This window comes from Myotis nattereri (genome assembly GCF_964212035.1).
Source record: "Myotis nattereri genome assembly, chromosome: 8".
Lineage (NCBI taxonomy): Eukaryota > Metazoa > Chordata > Mammalia > Chiroptera > Vespertilionidae > Myotis > Myotis nattereri.
Window position 1 is genome coordinate 37,128,990 of NC_138083.1, and position 15,676 is coordinate 37,144,665.

Below are 15,676 nucleotides of genomic sequence, written 5' to 3' on the forward strand. Positions count from 1 at the left end.
TTTTGCTCCCTTTATTAAACCATGGCCATCTTTGCTGGAATGAGGAAACCTGACAGAACCAGGACTTGATTCAATAATTTAAAAATTATAGCTACTTTGGAAAGAAAAAAAACAAACATGTTAGCCCAAAGAAACACTGTTTTAAAAAAAAAAATCAATCTTAATATTGAAACTTCAGGTTGAATAACTGAAGCAATTTTGGACTACTCATCCAAAAGGGTTGGTAGAAAATTGTGATGGCTCCATACTCAAAATTGATTAGGTAACTTGATATCTAAGTAAATATAGTGTAAAGCCTGTGCCTCAGTGCTAACAAATCAATGCAGCAGAAACAGAAATGAGGAAAGAAAATCAGTATTAGATGATAATCATTCCATTAGAATCAACATTACCTATCCAAAGGTTCAACCTATACACAACTTGAAGCAGAGTTCAGAGTATAAATGGTGATGGCTCACTACCCAAGTTAAAGCTCAAATTCCATAATAAGGTAAATGCATTAAATCAACTTGGGAAGTCAGTTTGAACTTACTCCATTTTTGTTCAGTATTTACTTTAAATAGTAAAGCATTTTTTCCCCCCACAAGGATGTCCAGACAACACAGGAAACTTAACGCCCAAGTTTAAAGCCTGGATGAATGTTTTGTTTCCTTTTTTGTAAATCAGTTTTGTTTTCTTTTTGTTTTATTTATATATTTTATTGATTTTTTACAGAGAGGAAGGGAGAGAGATAGAGAGCTAGAAACATCGATGAGAGAGAAACATCGATCAGCTGCCTCCTGCACATCTCCCACCGGGGATGTGCCCGCAACCCAGGTACATGCCCTTGACCGGAATCGAACCTGGGACCGTTCAGTCTGCAGGCCGATGCTCTATCCACTGAGCCAAACCGGTTTCGGCTAAATCAGTTTTAATACATTACCCTAAATAGGTACAATGCCAAGAGAATGATATACAGGAATGTATAGATACCTTGAGGGCAAGAATTTATCCAGACTGCTAATAATTGTTCCAAAGAGGCAAGCAAATACCTAATAACTACTAAAAGTCAAAGAAACTAATATTCTATTTTCATGTTTCTATGACTTCAAAACGTTTCAAAAATAAAGATTTCTTGTGGCCTTTTTAAGAGAATTTTATTTGAGTGGTTCTTACAAAGATTGTTGCAATATGAAAGTCATTTGTTTGATAGAAATATCAAGCTGTCTTGTCAAACACACTGAAGTAACCCAAAAATATATTTCAGAGCTCACAGAGCTTAAAAAGAGCAAAGATTATATGCAACCAGACAAAACCTATTTCTGCATTTCCCATTTCTTGCTCAGACTGTTTTGCTTACCAGACTCACTAAACATCTTGAGGAAATGCAGGGATCATTTTGTTTGGAATCTTAGACACACTAGAACACATATTTACAGAGAAACTTTTACAGATACATTAATTGAAAAGATACCATTCAGAAATGTAATTTTGAAATCTTTTCTTGCTAATTGATCAGAGTGCAAGATGAGATGTTAATCAAACAGCCCTTTAGCTGTCTTGACTTTCCATACACTAAATGTGTATTTCAGAAACCTCTGCTAAACCATTAGCCATATCAACATTAGTGAAAATGTGAAATGTAACTGTTGTGTAAAAAGTTAGGCTTCTGAAATGAAACATTAAAAACATTATATCCCTGTCTGCCTTTTTACATTAAGCACATTTGTTCCCCTAGAGCTATTTCTATAGATCCTTAATGTAATTTTCTACATGTACATATAAAAGGCAGAACAAGAGAACAGTTTTGTATACAGTGGGATTTGCTATATAGGGAGAACGAGCACACTGCATTCCTGTTAACATTTTTATTTTTTCACGGTAACAGGAATTGTATACAAATGACAGTAGACCCTTGCCTCTTTATTTTATCTAAATAAAAGATAACTCAAGATGAATTCTCAAAAGAAAAAGAGCTATGTACATAAGAGACTATATCTTCCTTCATCGTCTACTTGGGACCAGTAGTTGTGTTGCTGTCATAGAATCAGGAAAGAGGTTGTGATAAGTTGGAAGAGGTACATACGCTGCTGTTATCATTTTACCTGTTGAAAGAAACAGACATTGATAGTTTAATATCTTCACTTAGATTAATTAGAGCCTTAATAATCACTCAGAAAAAGCAACATTAAACTCACCAGCAAACCACCTGCCATGCAATGCATTTACAGCAGCAATGGCTGCAGCAATTGATGGGCACTTCACATACACGTTGCCCTAAAATACAATTAAAAAAGTATTATCCTAAACAGTGTGCATTTGAACAGGTTTATTCAAGCGGCCTACAGATAGACTTAGTGTTCTATAACTATGTAATTGTTTAATCATAATATGACCCAAGTATCTGTAAAGTTTAAGGAAAAGAGAACAACATTTTTGCTTATTAAAAAGAGCAAATAGCCCTAGATGGTTTGGCTGAGTGGAGAGAGAGTCAGCCTGCAGACTGAAGAGTCCCAGGTTCGATTCCGGTCAAGGGCACATGCCCGGGCTGCGGGCTTGATCCCCAGTAGGAGGTGTGCAGGAGACAGCCAATCTGTGATTCTCTCTCATCATTGATGTTTCTATATGTCCCTCTCCGTTCCTCTCTTAAATCAATAAAAATATATTTAAAACAAAATAAAAAGAGCAAATACCTGAGCTGAATTTTTGTCAACATAAATATGAATAACTCCTCCATGTTTATTACATTCTTCAATCACATCATCCTTAATCTCTGTATCCCATCCAACTTCTTCTTCTCTGTAAAAAAGTATAAGCTTTATTAGACACTGTATAAACATTTTAAAATATGCATTCTTTTAAAAAATCAGTGTTAGATATAGGCACTGGAGGAAATAAAGAAGATATAAAACATTTCTAGTGCTCACTTCGGAGCACATATACTAAAAATTGGAATGATACAGAGATTAGCATGGCCCCTGCACAAGGAGGACATGCAAATTCGTGAAGCGTTCCATATTTAAAAAAAATAAAAATAAAAAAACATTTCTAAAGGTTATAAATTTTTAAGTCACTTAAATGATTTATTGACATTTTTCAAATGATTCTTATACCAACAGTTTATCACCATTTCATAGACAAAGCTAACAGAATACAAGCCTCTTTCTACGGTAAACTCTGAACTAATATTAATGCAAACAGCATATTATAAATTATTAAAGTTGTAGGAAACATTTTCTCAAATATAGTGACTGATTTAAAAATTTACCAAACAAAAACAAGATGTGGACTAATTAATAAATGGCATTCTAATCACTGGCTAGGAAATAGAAAATATTTCTAATTAACAGCATGCACTAATCAAAAGAAAATTAAAAAAAACACACACAACTTTTCTGCTATTAGACTGAAATAAGCTTAAAATCTCAAAGCCCATAATTGGTATAAGCTGGTGACCAAAATAAATACTGACACAAACTTTAGTAAAGTTAGATATAACCGGGAAATATAAAATCTGCACAGCTTTCAATTCCAATCTTACAAACACATCCAAAGAAAATAATGTGCATAATGTGCTAAAAGGATAAAAAGTGTTGCACTATTTGAACTATGAAATATATGGAAATATCCTAAGTGTTTGAACTTGACCAAGTATATTACTTACGTTTGAGGGTTAAACATGTTAGAGAGTTGAAAACACTGTGTTGCAAGAGGTTGAACAGAGGCAGCTGCAGCTAAAGCTGAAGCTAAAAAAAAAAAAAAAGAGAGCAATTAGTTCCATGGAAAATGCATCAAAATAAAACAAAAACCCCACTAAACCCAAAGTATGAAACTAGGTATAGTGTTAAGCCAGAAACTTAACTAATTTACCTTACTTTAATAAGGCTATCATATCAAAGTATGTAACAGAACTCCATTTTAGTTGCCAGAAAACTGTGGCAATATTTGAAGTGGCCAATCTTGAAAAAGTTGGGAGTTTTATTTTCACAAGGGAAATTAAACTTTATGTGTAATCAAACTTAAATTATACAAACAACAACACAAATCAATCCAGAAAGACAAAGGATTAAACTGAACATTGACTTTATAAAATTGCTTGAGTTTATACCTGAGAAGCAGGGGGTAATAAGAATGTATCTTTTGGCCCAGCCAGGGTCAATCAGCAATTGAGTGTCAACCTAGGTCCTAGGACCAACAGGGTCACCCATTCGATTACTGGCAGGGGCACATGCCTGGGTTGCGGGCTCAATCCCCAGTAGTGGGCGGCTGATTGAAGATCTCTCTCTGTTATCAATGTTTCTATCTATCCTTCTCCCTCTCTCTCTGAAAATCCATAAAAACACTAAGAAATATGATCTTTAAAACTCCAAAATAAGGCCGTGGAAGGTAGCTCAGTCCCAATACGCCAAGATTGTGGGTTTGATCACTGTTCAGGGCAAAGAAGCAACCAAGGAATGCATAAATAAGTAGAACAACAAATGGATGTTTCTCTCCACCCCCCACACCGCTAACATGAATAAAGTGCCAAATAAATGTATGAACCTATTGTATTTCTTAGGATTCTACCCATGAATATATAGTTATATATTCCTAAAAAAAACACACTATAAAAGGATTAAGTTTTAAAAATAAGATGCATAAAACCACCCAAGCATCTAAGACTTAATATCCTAGGACAGTGGTCAGCGAACTGCGGCCCCTTTAGTGTGGCTCTTCCACAAAATACCACGTGCGGACGCACACGTACAGTGCGATTGAAACTTCATGGCCACACAAGGGGCCAAAGAGCCGCATGTGGCTTGCGAGCCACAGTTTGCTGATCACTGTCCTAGGATTTTAAATTCTATTACAAAACCAGATTAATCTTTAAAAAATGATTATGTCTGCTTTTGCATAAGAATAGACTAGCACGAAAAATAAAACTAAAATATTCACTATATTAAAAATAAAAAGATACTGAACACTGATATTTAAGACTGGCATTTAAAACCCTACTGGTTTTAAGTATGAAGTGAGAGCACTGGCCAAGACAGCCGCTCCATTGTCTACATGTGATTTATAAAACATTACCAGTAGCTGTTACACAACTCACCGTAATCATAACATTTGACCAAATTTCATTCCAATACATAACAACAAAGCTAAGGATAAAACAGTGCATTAGAAATTATAATTAAACATTCACCTGAGGAAGTACCAGAAATATTCCACTGAATAAAAATTATGGTTGCACATGAAATACATCATAAATTTTTTTCTGATAGAATTAGGCTATATATTAAAGTAACTAACAGATGTCAAACTCTATTGGGGAAAGTTAAAGATGCAACCATGCTTATATTACAGTTAAAAAATACAGCCTGCCGGGCTGGTGTCACTCAATTATTAAGTATCAACCCATGAACCAGGAGGTAACCGATCGACTCCCAGTCAGGGAACATGCTCGGGTTGTGGGCTCGATCCTACTAAGGGTTGTGCTGGAGGTGGCCAATCAACGATTCTTCTCTCATCATTGATGTTTCTATCTCTCTCTTCCCCTTTCTCTCTGAAATCAATAAAAATATTTGAAAACCAAACAAAAAAAGATAGGTGAAAATATATCTTAAAAACAAAAAGCCTGCTGTGTACCCTCATCATAAATAAATGGAAGTATGCTTGGGAAGAAAAACTAGAAGGACATTACAAAATAATTGAGAACTTGTATTTTTCCATTTCCTCCAATTAATTATGACAATATACTATGAATACTGAAAAATATTTAGAAAATGTATAATAGAAATATTCCAGCTCAACCTAGAAGAATGCAGAACACAATAAATTCAGCAGAGAAATACAGTTAATAGAAAAATCTAGTTCAACTTTTTAAAATCTGCTAGAAATAAAAGGATTGATATAGCTGCCTCATTTACTGGAAAAAATATACATTTAATTCCTATCAAAGAACATGGTAGATATTTCATATAGAATAATTTCCCTAAACAACTTTAAGTATAGCCTCAAAAAATGGGATACTGAATTTGCTCAGTATCAAATAGCTCTATCAAATGGCACATATTTACGTGGACATTAAAAACAAGAAAAAATAGCCCACTTTATAAATCATTTCAGTCTCTGAAGTCTGCATGCAATTTTGTTCTGGATAATATTCTCATTGCTTGGTACTGCATATACAAATCACTGGAGTTAGAGCCAATTTTCCAAATCTTATATTAAGTTGACAAACTATGTTCTGAAAGATTTGTCTATCTAAATGACAAATTTCACTTTCTGACTTCTATGTAAAACTTACTAACGATCACTACACAAAAATAAGCATAAGAGGCTTAAAATACTTCTAAGCAAGCTAAAGCTAAAAAAAGCACAAACATTTTCATTTTTTATCCATGCAACTGTAATAGTTTTGTGATTGGGCCTTCCAAAACATACATTAGCAAATAGCTTACTGTGAGTGTAATGTAATATATGACTATCATTCTGACAAAACTGGATCCAAAATAAAATACAATAATAAATATAAAGAACTATGTCTCGCTACATTTACATTTATTTCAAAGACAAATAAAAAGCTCAACTCACCTTCAGTCTGTTGGGAAAGTCTTGTTTGCAAATCTATAACAAAAGAGAATTCTACAGCTCAGTGCAGGAACAATGAAGAGCCTCAACTAACAGGGTAAATGTCAGGAGAGCATTAATAAAAGAGGACTACTGTAGCAGGGTTTGTGAAAATGAACTTATAGTAAAACCTGGCAGCCAAACCCCCTTCCCCATTCCTCATTGGCAAGGCTTTGGGGGCCTTCTCTCCTCCTGTCCTAGGAAACTTATGCCTCTTTTTTCTTATTCCTAGTAAGAACTCTTCCACATCTAAAATACTACATTCCACTACACTAGTCTGAACATGGGAATAATGGGAAATGGGGAAAGGGAAGCAAACCGGTAAGAAAATACATGAAAACCCTGATCTTGAGAATTCAATTCCAAGTACTTGGGATAGTCAACTATTTATTGTTCTAACAGTGGGAATAATAAGCATTTTAAACTTTTAGAAAGAATAGTAATATCAAACAGCTGTAAACACTTTCACTAATCTACCAACTGAAGTAGTAAGAGCAGCACCAGTGGAAAATACACCATTTTAACTTTATACTTTTTAAAAGTGCTTTTAGGATTAAAAAGAGTCAAGTCCAGCCAAGAAGATGAATTTTTTTTAAAAAATCTGGTTTTATGACCTAGTCTGGAAATTTATTGAGGCAGGAATGAAATCTCATTGGGTTTACCATAATTTATGAAATACAGAAAAATCTAAGCAACTAGTCAGCATTAAAAATAAAGAGAACAGGAATTTTTACCACTATATTTCCCATATAATTGTTAATACTTCTACATTAAAAGGCAAGTTAAGAGAAAGCTGCTAACAAGTAAAAATAGCAGCAGGTCTGAATAGTCAAGAAAATGCCAGTGTTGAAAAGCTATCTTTAAGTTCGAAGTTTCAGAAATATACAGTATAGAGATGGTTTAGCTTTAATACCCAATTGTCATTAACATGAGATTCAACTGCAACACTTTTATTGCCATTTGGGTTCCTTGCTGAGTACATGAAAATGATCATAAAACATGGGCAAAAACTAACGGGATCCACAGCCCAAGTTATATTGGGATATAAGTATACCTGGGTCCTAGGTGCTCAAATTTGGCATCTCAAGGAGTTGAAGAAATATAACTGATGTATACTGAAGGAACTTGAAGATATGACCATAGGAACATTGTCAATAAACTTTAAATTATAACACAATTTGTCTTTTTTTTCCTAAAATGGGAAAAAATGTATAGATATCAGAAATCCATGCTACTTTTAAATGTTAATAAATCCCTATAAAAACTTCAAAAATAAAAACTGTTTTAACATGACTTTCTGATCACGAGATTATGGCCAGAAGAATATGAAGTCACCAAAACTAATTTGGAGGTTGCCAAGAACTTATTTTAAAGTGTTTTCAAGTCTGACCAAGAACTCTGACACTTGGAAACAAATTAAGAAGATATGAATATTTAAAAGCATGTTTTCTTTTCATAAAAAAATTTCCAATTTTTTATGTCATTTGTTATGACAAGTTAGAAAAAAAAAAGCATGGGTTTCATAAAGGTAAGAGCCCTATCTTAGAATCTAAATTTCCAGAATATAAGCATGTGGAGCCTGGCCAGAGTGGCTCAGTTGGTTGAGCATGATCCCATGCACCAAAAGGTTGGCCCATTGATTACCAGTCAGGGCACATGCCTGGGTTGTGGGCTCACCCCCAGTAAGGGATGAAAGAAGGCAGCTGACTGAAAAATCTTTAATTAGGTAAAGATACTGTTTTTGAAGACTAAATCAATGTACAGTGGGGCCTTGACTTACGAGTTTAATTCGTTCCGAGACCGAGATCGTTAACTCAAATTACTCTATCAACTCAATGCAAAAAATCGGCCGAGAGACAGCTGGTATCTCAAAAAACTCGTTAGTCGGGACACTCGTAAGTCAAGGCCCCACTGTATTTGATTTACCATCCAGAATAAACCTAAGATCGTTAAGATATCAATCATGTCACTGCATCAAATCCCCAAAGGTAGAGAACAAATCTCATTCGTTAGCCTTTCGTGAGAATATATAGAATATGTTGAAAAATCAGACATTTCCTAAATTATTGAAAGAATGACCTGTACAATGGGGAGCAATGCAAGAATGGCCTTCAGAATAAATAATTTTCAAACCATAGACTACGAATTATTTACAGCAAATGATTTTTATAACTACTTGTTCACTGAAAATTATATGCTTAATGCTTATTTAAAATGTCAAAATAGCCCTAGCTGGTTTGGCTCAGTGGATAGAGCGTTGGCCTGTGGACTGAAGGGTCCCAGGTTCGATTCTGGCAAGGGCACATGCCTGGGTTGCGGGCTTGATCCCCAGTAAGAGTGTGCAAGAGGAAGCCAATCAATGAATCTCTTTCATCATTCATGTTTCTATCTCCCTTTCCCTTCCTCTCTGAAATAAATTTAAAAAATATATATTTTTTAAAAAATCAAAATAAATTAGAGTAATTGTTGTGATTTTATCTTCTTAGAAGGTTACATTTGGCATAGTTTTGTCAGAAATTTTAGAGAATAACTATTAGATTTCAAAATAAATCACTCAATTTGATAGGAAGCATAGAAAATTAAAGGCAGGTTTCTAAAGGCACTGTCACAACTTTTGGATATCCATTAAAAAAGAAAACACTGCCCTGGCGATTGTGCTCAGTGGTTAGAGCAAGTCACCTGTCTTTTCCAGGTCAAGGGAAAGTACCCGAGTTGCAGGTTCCATCCCTAGTCCCAGCTGAGGTGGGAGGCAACCAAGTGATGTCTCTCTCTCACATCAATCATCAATATTTCTCTTTGCTCTCTGGTTCCCTCCCTCCCTCCCTCCCTTCCACTCTCTCTAAAAATCATTGGCGAAAAAATATCCTTGGGGGAGAATTAACAACAAATAAAATGAAAGAAAAGTCCCCCTTCTAACTAATGAAGAGCAATATGAAAGTAGAAAATTATACTATTAATCAGCTAATGAACTTTCAATTTAGAAGAAAATCAATCATGAAGCAACCACATGAACTTTTTTGTATAGATTCAGTACCATCATCTCATTATTTCTTTACTTTTTAAAATAATTTATTTTTCAATTACAATGACATCCAATATTATATTAGTTTCAGGTGTACATATCTCATTTTTTATACATTGCAGCCTCACTTTATAGATATGGTGAAAGGACCAATTCATAATATTATGCTGGAAGCCAATTCCAGCATGACAGCAGACTGAATCATCTGGAGTGGCTGAAGGGCATTTCCCCAAACCTGAAAAGGATGCATTAAATTGATTGCTTGCTGCCAGCCAGCTCAGGGCATCTTAATCTACATGTTATTGCCTCCTACTGGCCAAACACCTTAACAGCAATAGGCTAATTCTCCCCATTCTGACAATGGACTGTGTATAGGAAACCCTACCCTTTGAAGTGTGTATCTCCACCTCGCCTCAGGAGAATTTGTGTTAATAAAAAGCATGGGGTCCTGAGATGAGGAGATCTTAGTTTCTTTAGCTAGGCTCCTCTGACCCCCAATGCCTTTCAAAATTATGCTTCGTCTCCGGACTCTTTAAGTTACACACAGCCCCTTCCTTCTCTAGATTGCTAAACCCTTCTTAATGCTGGAAACAAGAACCCCGGCAATATAAATTACATACTTTCTTGGAATAAGTACTTCCTGTCATGGAAGATTCACAATACAAATAGTTTTGTTATGTACCAAAAAATCAGATTGTCAACATTTCAAAATTAAACATTATCCTAGCTTGTAGATATGAGCTAATATCAAGGTAAAGACAAATCTACATAATTAAGCCATAAAAGAGAGGAAGACCATGTGTTTCATAAACCAAACTCCTCATTAGATAACTAGAGGCTCAGTGCGCACGCGCGTGTGCGTGTCCCGCAGCCCAGGAGCCTTTGGGAGATGTCCAACTGACAACTTAGGCCTAAGCCTGCAGTCAGACATCCTTAGCGTTGCCGTGGAGGCGGGAGAAGCTCTGCCACTGCCGCACTCACCAGCTGTGATCCCAGCTTCTGGCTGAGCGGCGCTCACCCTGTGGGTGTGCACTGACCACCAGGGGGCAGCTCCTGCACTGAGCGTCTGCCTCCTGGTGGTCAGTGCACATCATAGCAACTGGTCCCTCTGCCGTTCAGTCAATTTGCATACTAGCCTTTTATTATATAGGATTGTAATAAACTGCCAATGCTCTCCTCCCTTCCTGTCCTCTCCAAGAACTTAATTCCCAAACTCAACATCTCAAAATAATGTGTACTGTTTAGGAAAGAACTTTACTGGGCAATTTACTGATTACTCTTGATATTGCAATCACTTCAGTAAAGCTTGATTTAAAGCCCTCTGGTAGTTTTCTGAACTTAAATATTACAATGAAACATTTTGTGCTGGTAAAGCAATATAAAGGTTTTGGTCTCTATAGCTTGTAGCAATTTAAACTAAAATTGGTGTGAAGTATTCAATATAATATCCTGACAGCTTATTATGATTAGTAAATAATTCTGTCCTATATCTTCACTTTCTTATAGGGACATTTGAAATTTATTGGCTATAAGTACTTGATGAATTGAATTCTCAGTAAGTCCTTTTAAATGCAAAAATTTGGCAAATTTTCGAATTAGGTGAAAAAACAATGATTGCAAATTAGAAAAGATTCAATTCCTACCTGCCACAGCACCAAATGCCAAGGAGCCACTCATTTGTAGAGCTTGCTGTGCTGCTGGTGGGATCTGCAAACCTGTACCTGGAAAAGAATAGGTCTTAAAGTTCTTAATGTGTTAAGAGCAGAAAAATCTAGATTTCTGAGTGTTTAATACCGAAGTCACTCCAATAGTAAACATGACAAGCAGCATATAGTGTAAAGGATACAATTAAGTTTATTGTGAATTTTGAGAATGTTATTTTTATAGAAAGCACAAGGAATCCTGTAGCATACAATGTGGTACTCAAAAATGCACCACCATAAAGTAGATTCCATTAGAACTTTAAGGTGAGGAACTTAATCTATGAAATTACATACATGTGCTGCCCACGGAGAACATCATTTCCAAAATAAATCACTTTCCATTTATTAATCTAGATAACTTTCTCATTATCATAGTCATACTAAATCATTAACACTAAAAAAAACTTACCCTCTGCAAGTCTTGCCATTAATTGAAGACGACCAGTTGTTCCCAAATCAATTCCAGTCCTTTCCAGTTCATCACTGTCCAAAAAGGAGCTAGCGCTGGAAGCATCAGTTCGTTCAGTAACATGACCAACTTTCATTGGCCTTCCTGCTAGCTCAAATCCATTAAGTTGTTCCAAAGCCTTCTTGGCACATTCTGAATCAGAAAACTAATCAAGGGAGAGGTTAAAAAAAAAAAAAAAAAAGTCCAGTAGATTAGTTTACATAGGTAAGGAAATGCTTGCTTATTAAGTTCACTAGAGTACCGGTGCACGAAATTGGTGCACTGGGTGTGTGTGTGTGTGTGTGTGTGTGTGTGTGTGTGTGTGTGTGTGTGTGTGTGGTGGTGGTGGTGGTGGTGGTGTTGTCCCCTCAGCCTGGCCTGCACCCTCTTGCAGTCTGGGAGTTTTCCGGGGATGTCTGATTGCCACGGAGTGGGAGAGGTTCCCACCACTGCCGCTGTGCTCACCAGTCTTGGCTCAGGGATTCTGGCTGAGCAGCACTCCCTCTGTGGGAGCACATTGATCAACAGGAGGCAGCTCCTACGTTGAGTGTCTGCCCCTGGTGGTCAGTACGCATATGGCGACCGGTCATTCCGTCATTCGGTCAATTTGCATATTAGCACTTTATTATGTAGGATTATATTCAATAATTATAACTGGGCGGATGATGAAGTAATTTCAAACTATAATATCACGAACATAATCAGACCGTATTATTGACATAATTTAAAATGACAAGATAGGGTCCAGCTGGTGTGGCACAATGGTTGAGCATCAACCTCTGACCCAGGACGACATGATTCGATTCCTGGTCAGGGCACATGCCAGGGTTGGAAGCTTGATCCCCAGTGGGGGATGTGATTGGAGGCAGCTGATCAATGGTTCTTTTTCATCATTAATGTTTCTATCTCCCCTTTCCCTTCTTTAAAATCAATAAGAACATATTAAAAAATAAAGAGTGAAAGGCTCCTAAAAGGAAGCTTAGAAAAGAAAATGACAAGATAGGGATTCCCTCTCAAAAGCATGCCAGCACCTTTCCCATCCCCTCCTCCTCTGTACCCCTTTTTTCCCCTAAACTTGCATCCAACTTGTTTCCTGAGCCCACTTCTTCCATGACACATCAATTGGTGCCTCTGGAACCCCCACCCCAGAATCGAACCGGGGACCCTTTTAGTCCATGGGTGGATGCTCCAAATATTGAACCAAATCAGTGAGGGCCAGATATTATCTTTAATACAAAATTCTGGGTCAACTTTTCTTGCCAATGAAATCATGAATATTCTTAATTCCAGGCTGCAAACGCAGAAAAACTCTAATCCATACCCTCTGGTTTTAACTTAATGAGAGAAAGGAACATATTCCCATGAATCCTGTACTTTAATCTTTCATCAGAATGTTTACTGTTTAAAATAATTTCTGGCCCTGGCCAGGTAACTCAGTTGGTTAGAGTGTCCTTCTCATATTCAAGGTTTTGGGTTCAATTTCTGGTCAGGGCACATATAAAAAGCAATCAATTAATCATAAATAAGCATAAGTGAGCGGAACAACAAATTGATGTCTCTCACCAACCCCTCATCCCTCTCTCTCAAAATAAAATCCTATATAATAAAGCGGTAATATGCAAATTAACCCTCATGCCATCACACCGTCAAGAGATGGCTGCACCCACAGTGGAGGTGGGGTTCCCTTAACAATCCATAACGAGCAATCAGCAGGGACCTGAGGCTGCATGGTGTCAGGCCGGGACGGGGGACCTGAGGTTGCGCCCCACATCCGGCTGAACTTGATTGGGGACCCAGGACACCGCCCCCATCCGGCAGGGCTTGACATGGAACCTCAGGCCACGCCCCCCACCTGGCAGGGCTTAACAGGGGACCTCAAGCCACACCCCACGACTGGCGGGGCTTGACGGGGGACCTTAAAGCACGCCCCCACCACAGCACAGGCTGGGCAACCTCAAGCTGTGCCCCCCGCCTGGCAGGGCTTGATGGGGGACCTCAGGCCATGCCCCCACCCCAGTGGCGGGCCAGGGGATCTGAGGCCATGCCCCTGCCCTGGGCTGGGGGACCTGAGGCCACGCCACCCACCCCTCCCAGCACCGAGCCAAGAGTCCTGAGGCTGTGCCCCCTGCCTGGAAGGACTTGACAGGGGTGGGGCCAGCCGAGTCTCGGTCTTGTGCGATTTTGAGGCACATGCGGGTGGGCGAGGACTTGACTCTCAGTCCCATGGCACACCCCAGACTCTGACAGGAGGAAGACTTTCATATACATTTTACTAATTTTCTTTCATCTCTGACATTTCTATTATAGAGAAAGGGCACATAGCAACATTAAAATATTTCCTTTAATTAATTCCCTGTTAATGTGCATGAATTTCGTGCACCGGGCCACTTAGTATAATAATATTGTTACTGAGATGGGAAAACTTATAATCATTGTTACATTTAAAATCCCGTTAAAATAAAGCACACCAATATTTATACTGGGGGAAGGAAGAGGACCACATTAATGTTATAGAAACAAAATAAAATGTTGGTGATTTAAGATTTTTATAAACAAGTTTTCTCCTTTCACCAGCACCATAGGGATTAAATAAAATCTCTATGACCATACAAAATACATTCTCTCCTACAACAGGTTTAAATTTTATGAGAATTTGAATATAAGACAATTATTTCTTGATTAAAACCAGGACCTATCTGTAATTTTAAATACTTGTTTATATTGGTCAGTTTTAGAGTGAAGGAGAAAAGATTGGGGGTGAGAGAAACAGATACATCATTTGTTTCACCTATTTATGCATTCATTGGTTGATTTTTTAGTTTTTAATCCTTAGGCAAGGATATGTGGTTCTTTTAAAATCATGGACTGGGCTGTAATGGCTAGTCAGAAACACAAGGCATTCCTCATCATTGTGGTAAGATGCATAGATATAAAAAGAATTTTAAGTAAAACGGAATCCCAACAGACCTCATTCAACAGACAAAAATGTGTCAAACAAGAGTCAAAAATTAAAGGAGAGACTTTAATTTTAAGAACAGTTGGCTAAGCAAACTGACCAAATACAGGATAATAGTAAACTGGTTAAATTTTCATATTTGGTGGATACATACTGCTACTAAAAAAAGGCTATGTCACACTAATTTAAGCCACTTGAAAATAATAACCATGTGTGCTTCTCTACTATCAATAAATGAAGTTTTACTATGCTGCTTAAATCAAAAACATTCAAGTCATAATGTTAATTGTTTACCGTAATAAATCCATATCCCTTGGATCGACCTGTTTCACTATCCATCATGAGCTGGATACTTTCAATCTAGAAATAAAAAACATTAATTATTACTAAGTAAAAAGTAGGGGGGTCAAATGTTTTTCCTTGAAACATGATTGAATAATCTCCCTCTCCACCCAAAATAATAAATGAAAACATACCACAACCCAAATTACCCCACCCCCAAAATATTCTGAAAGCCTAGCAACTTCCCAAGCAAGAAGTTATGCACTGGGGAGCTAAAAATTATTTCAATAATATTAATCTTTTGGCTCAAAAACAAATAACAAAAAATAAAAAGTTCTTTGTAAAATACAGTCAGGTGTTAGAAATGAAAACATTTTTGTTTCCTTCCCATTATGCTGAACCCATCAAAAAATAATTCTCAGTACCAGGCACGATAAATTGCCCAAAATGTTAAAATTATTTAAAAAGAACACTGGATTTAGTGATGATTGTGCAACTCTGTGAATAGAATAAAAAGCAATTAATTGTTTACTTTAAATGGGTGAACTGTGTGGTTTGTGAATTGTATCATATCCCAAAATAAAGCTGTCCACACAAACAAAGCATGAAAAATTAAGATACAGCGTGCATTTGTATTTATTCATGTTCCAGTGGATTCAGGAAATGTATTCATT

The 15,676-nt window shown here is 36.9% G+C and overlaps 1 protein-coding gene across 6 annotated transcripts in view; it reads right to left on the reverse strand.

Annotated features, from left to right (window-relative positions):
• Positions 1 to 1,110: 1,110 nt before the first annotated feature.
• The window catches only part of RBM39 (RNA binding motif protein 39), a 30,813-nt gene continuing 16,247 nt past the window's right edge, over positions 1,111 to 15,676 (reverse strand). For 4 of the 6 annotated variants that reach the window (XM_081097046.1, XM_081097049.1, XM_081097051.1 and 1 more), the window contains 8 exons: positions 15,015 to 15,080; positions 11,726 to 11,930; positions 11,257 to 11,334; positions 6,556 to 6,606; positions 3,644 to 3,725; positions 2,673 to 2,778; positions 2,178 to 2,256; positions 1,111 to 2,084 (listed from right to left, as the gene is read on the reverse strand). In XM_081097046.1, coding sequence (XP_080953172.1) covers positions 1,984 to 2,084; positions 2,178 to 2,256; positions 2,673 to 2,778; positions 3,644 to 3,725; positions 6,556 to 6,606; positions 11,257 to 11,334; positions 11,726 to 11,930; positions 15,015 to 15,080 — 768 coding nt within the window. In that variant the 3' untranslated portion in view covers positions 1,111 to 1,983. The remainder of the gene's footprint in view (positions 2,085 to 2,177; positions 2,257 to 2,672; positions 2,779 to 3,643; positions 3,726 to 6,555; positions 6,607 to 11,256; positions 11,335 to 11,725; positions 11,931 to 15,014; positions 15,081 to 15,676) is intronic. The other 2 variants (XM_081097047.1, XM_081097050.1) reach the window with 1 other exon arrangement.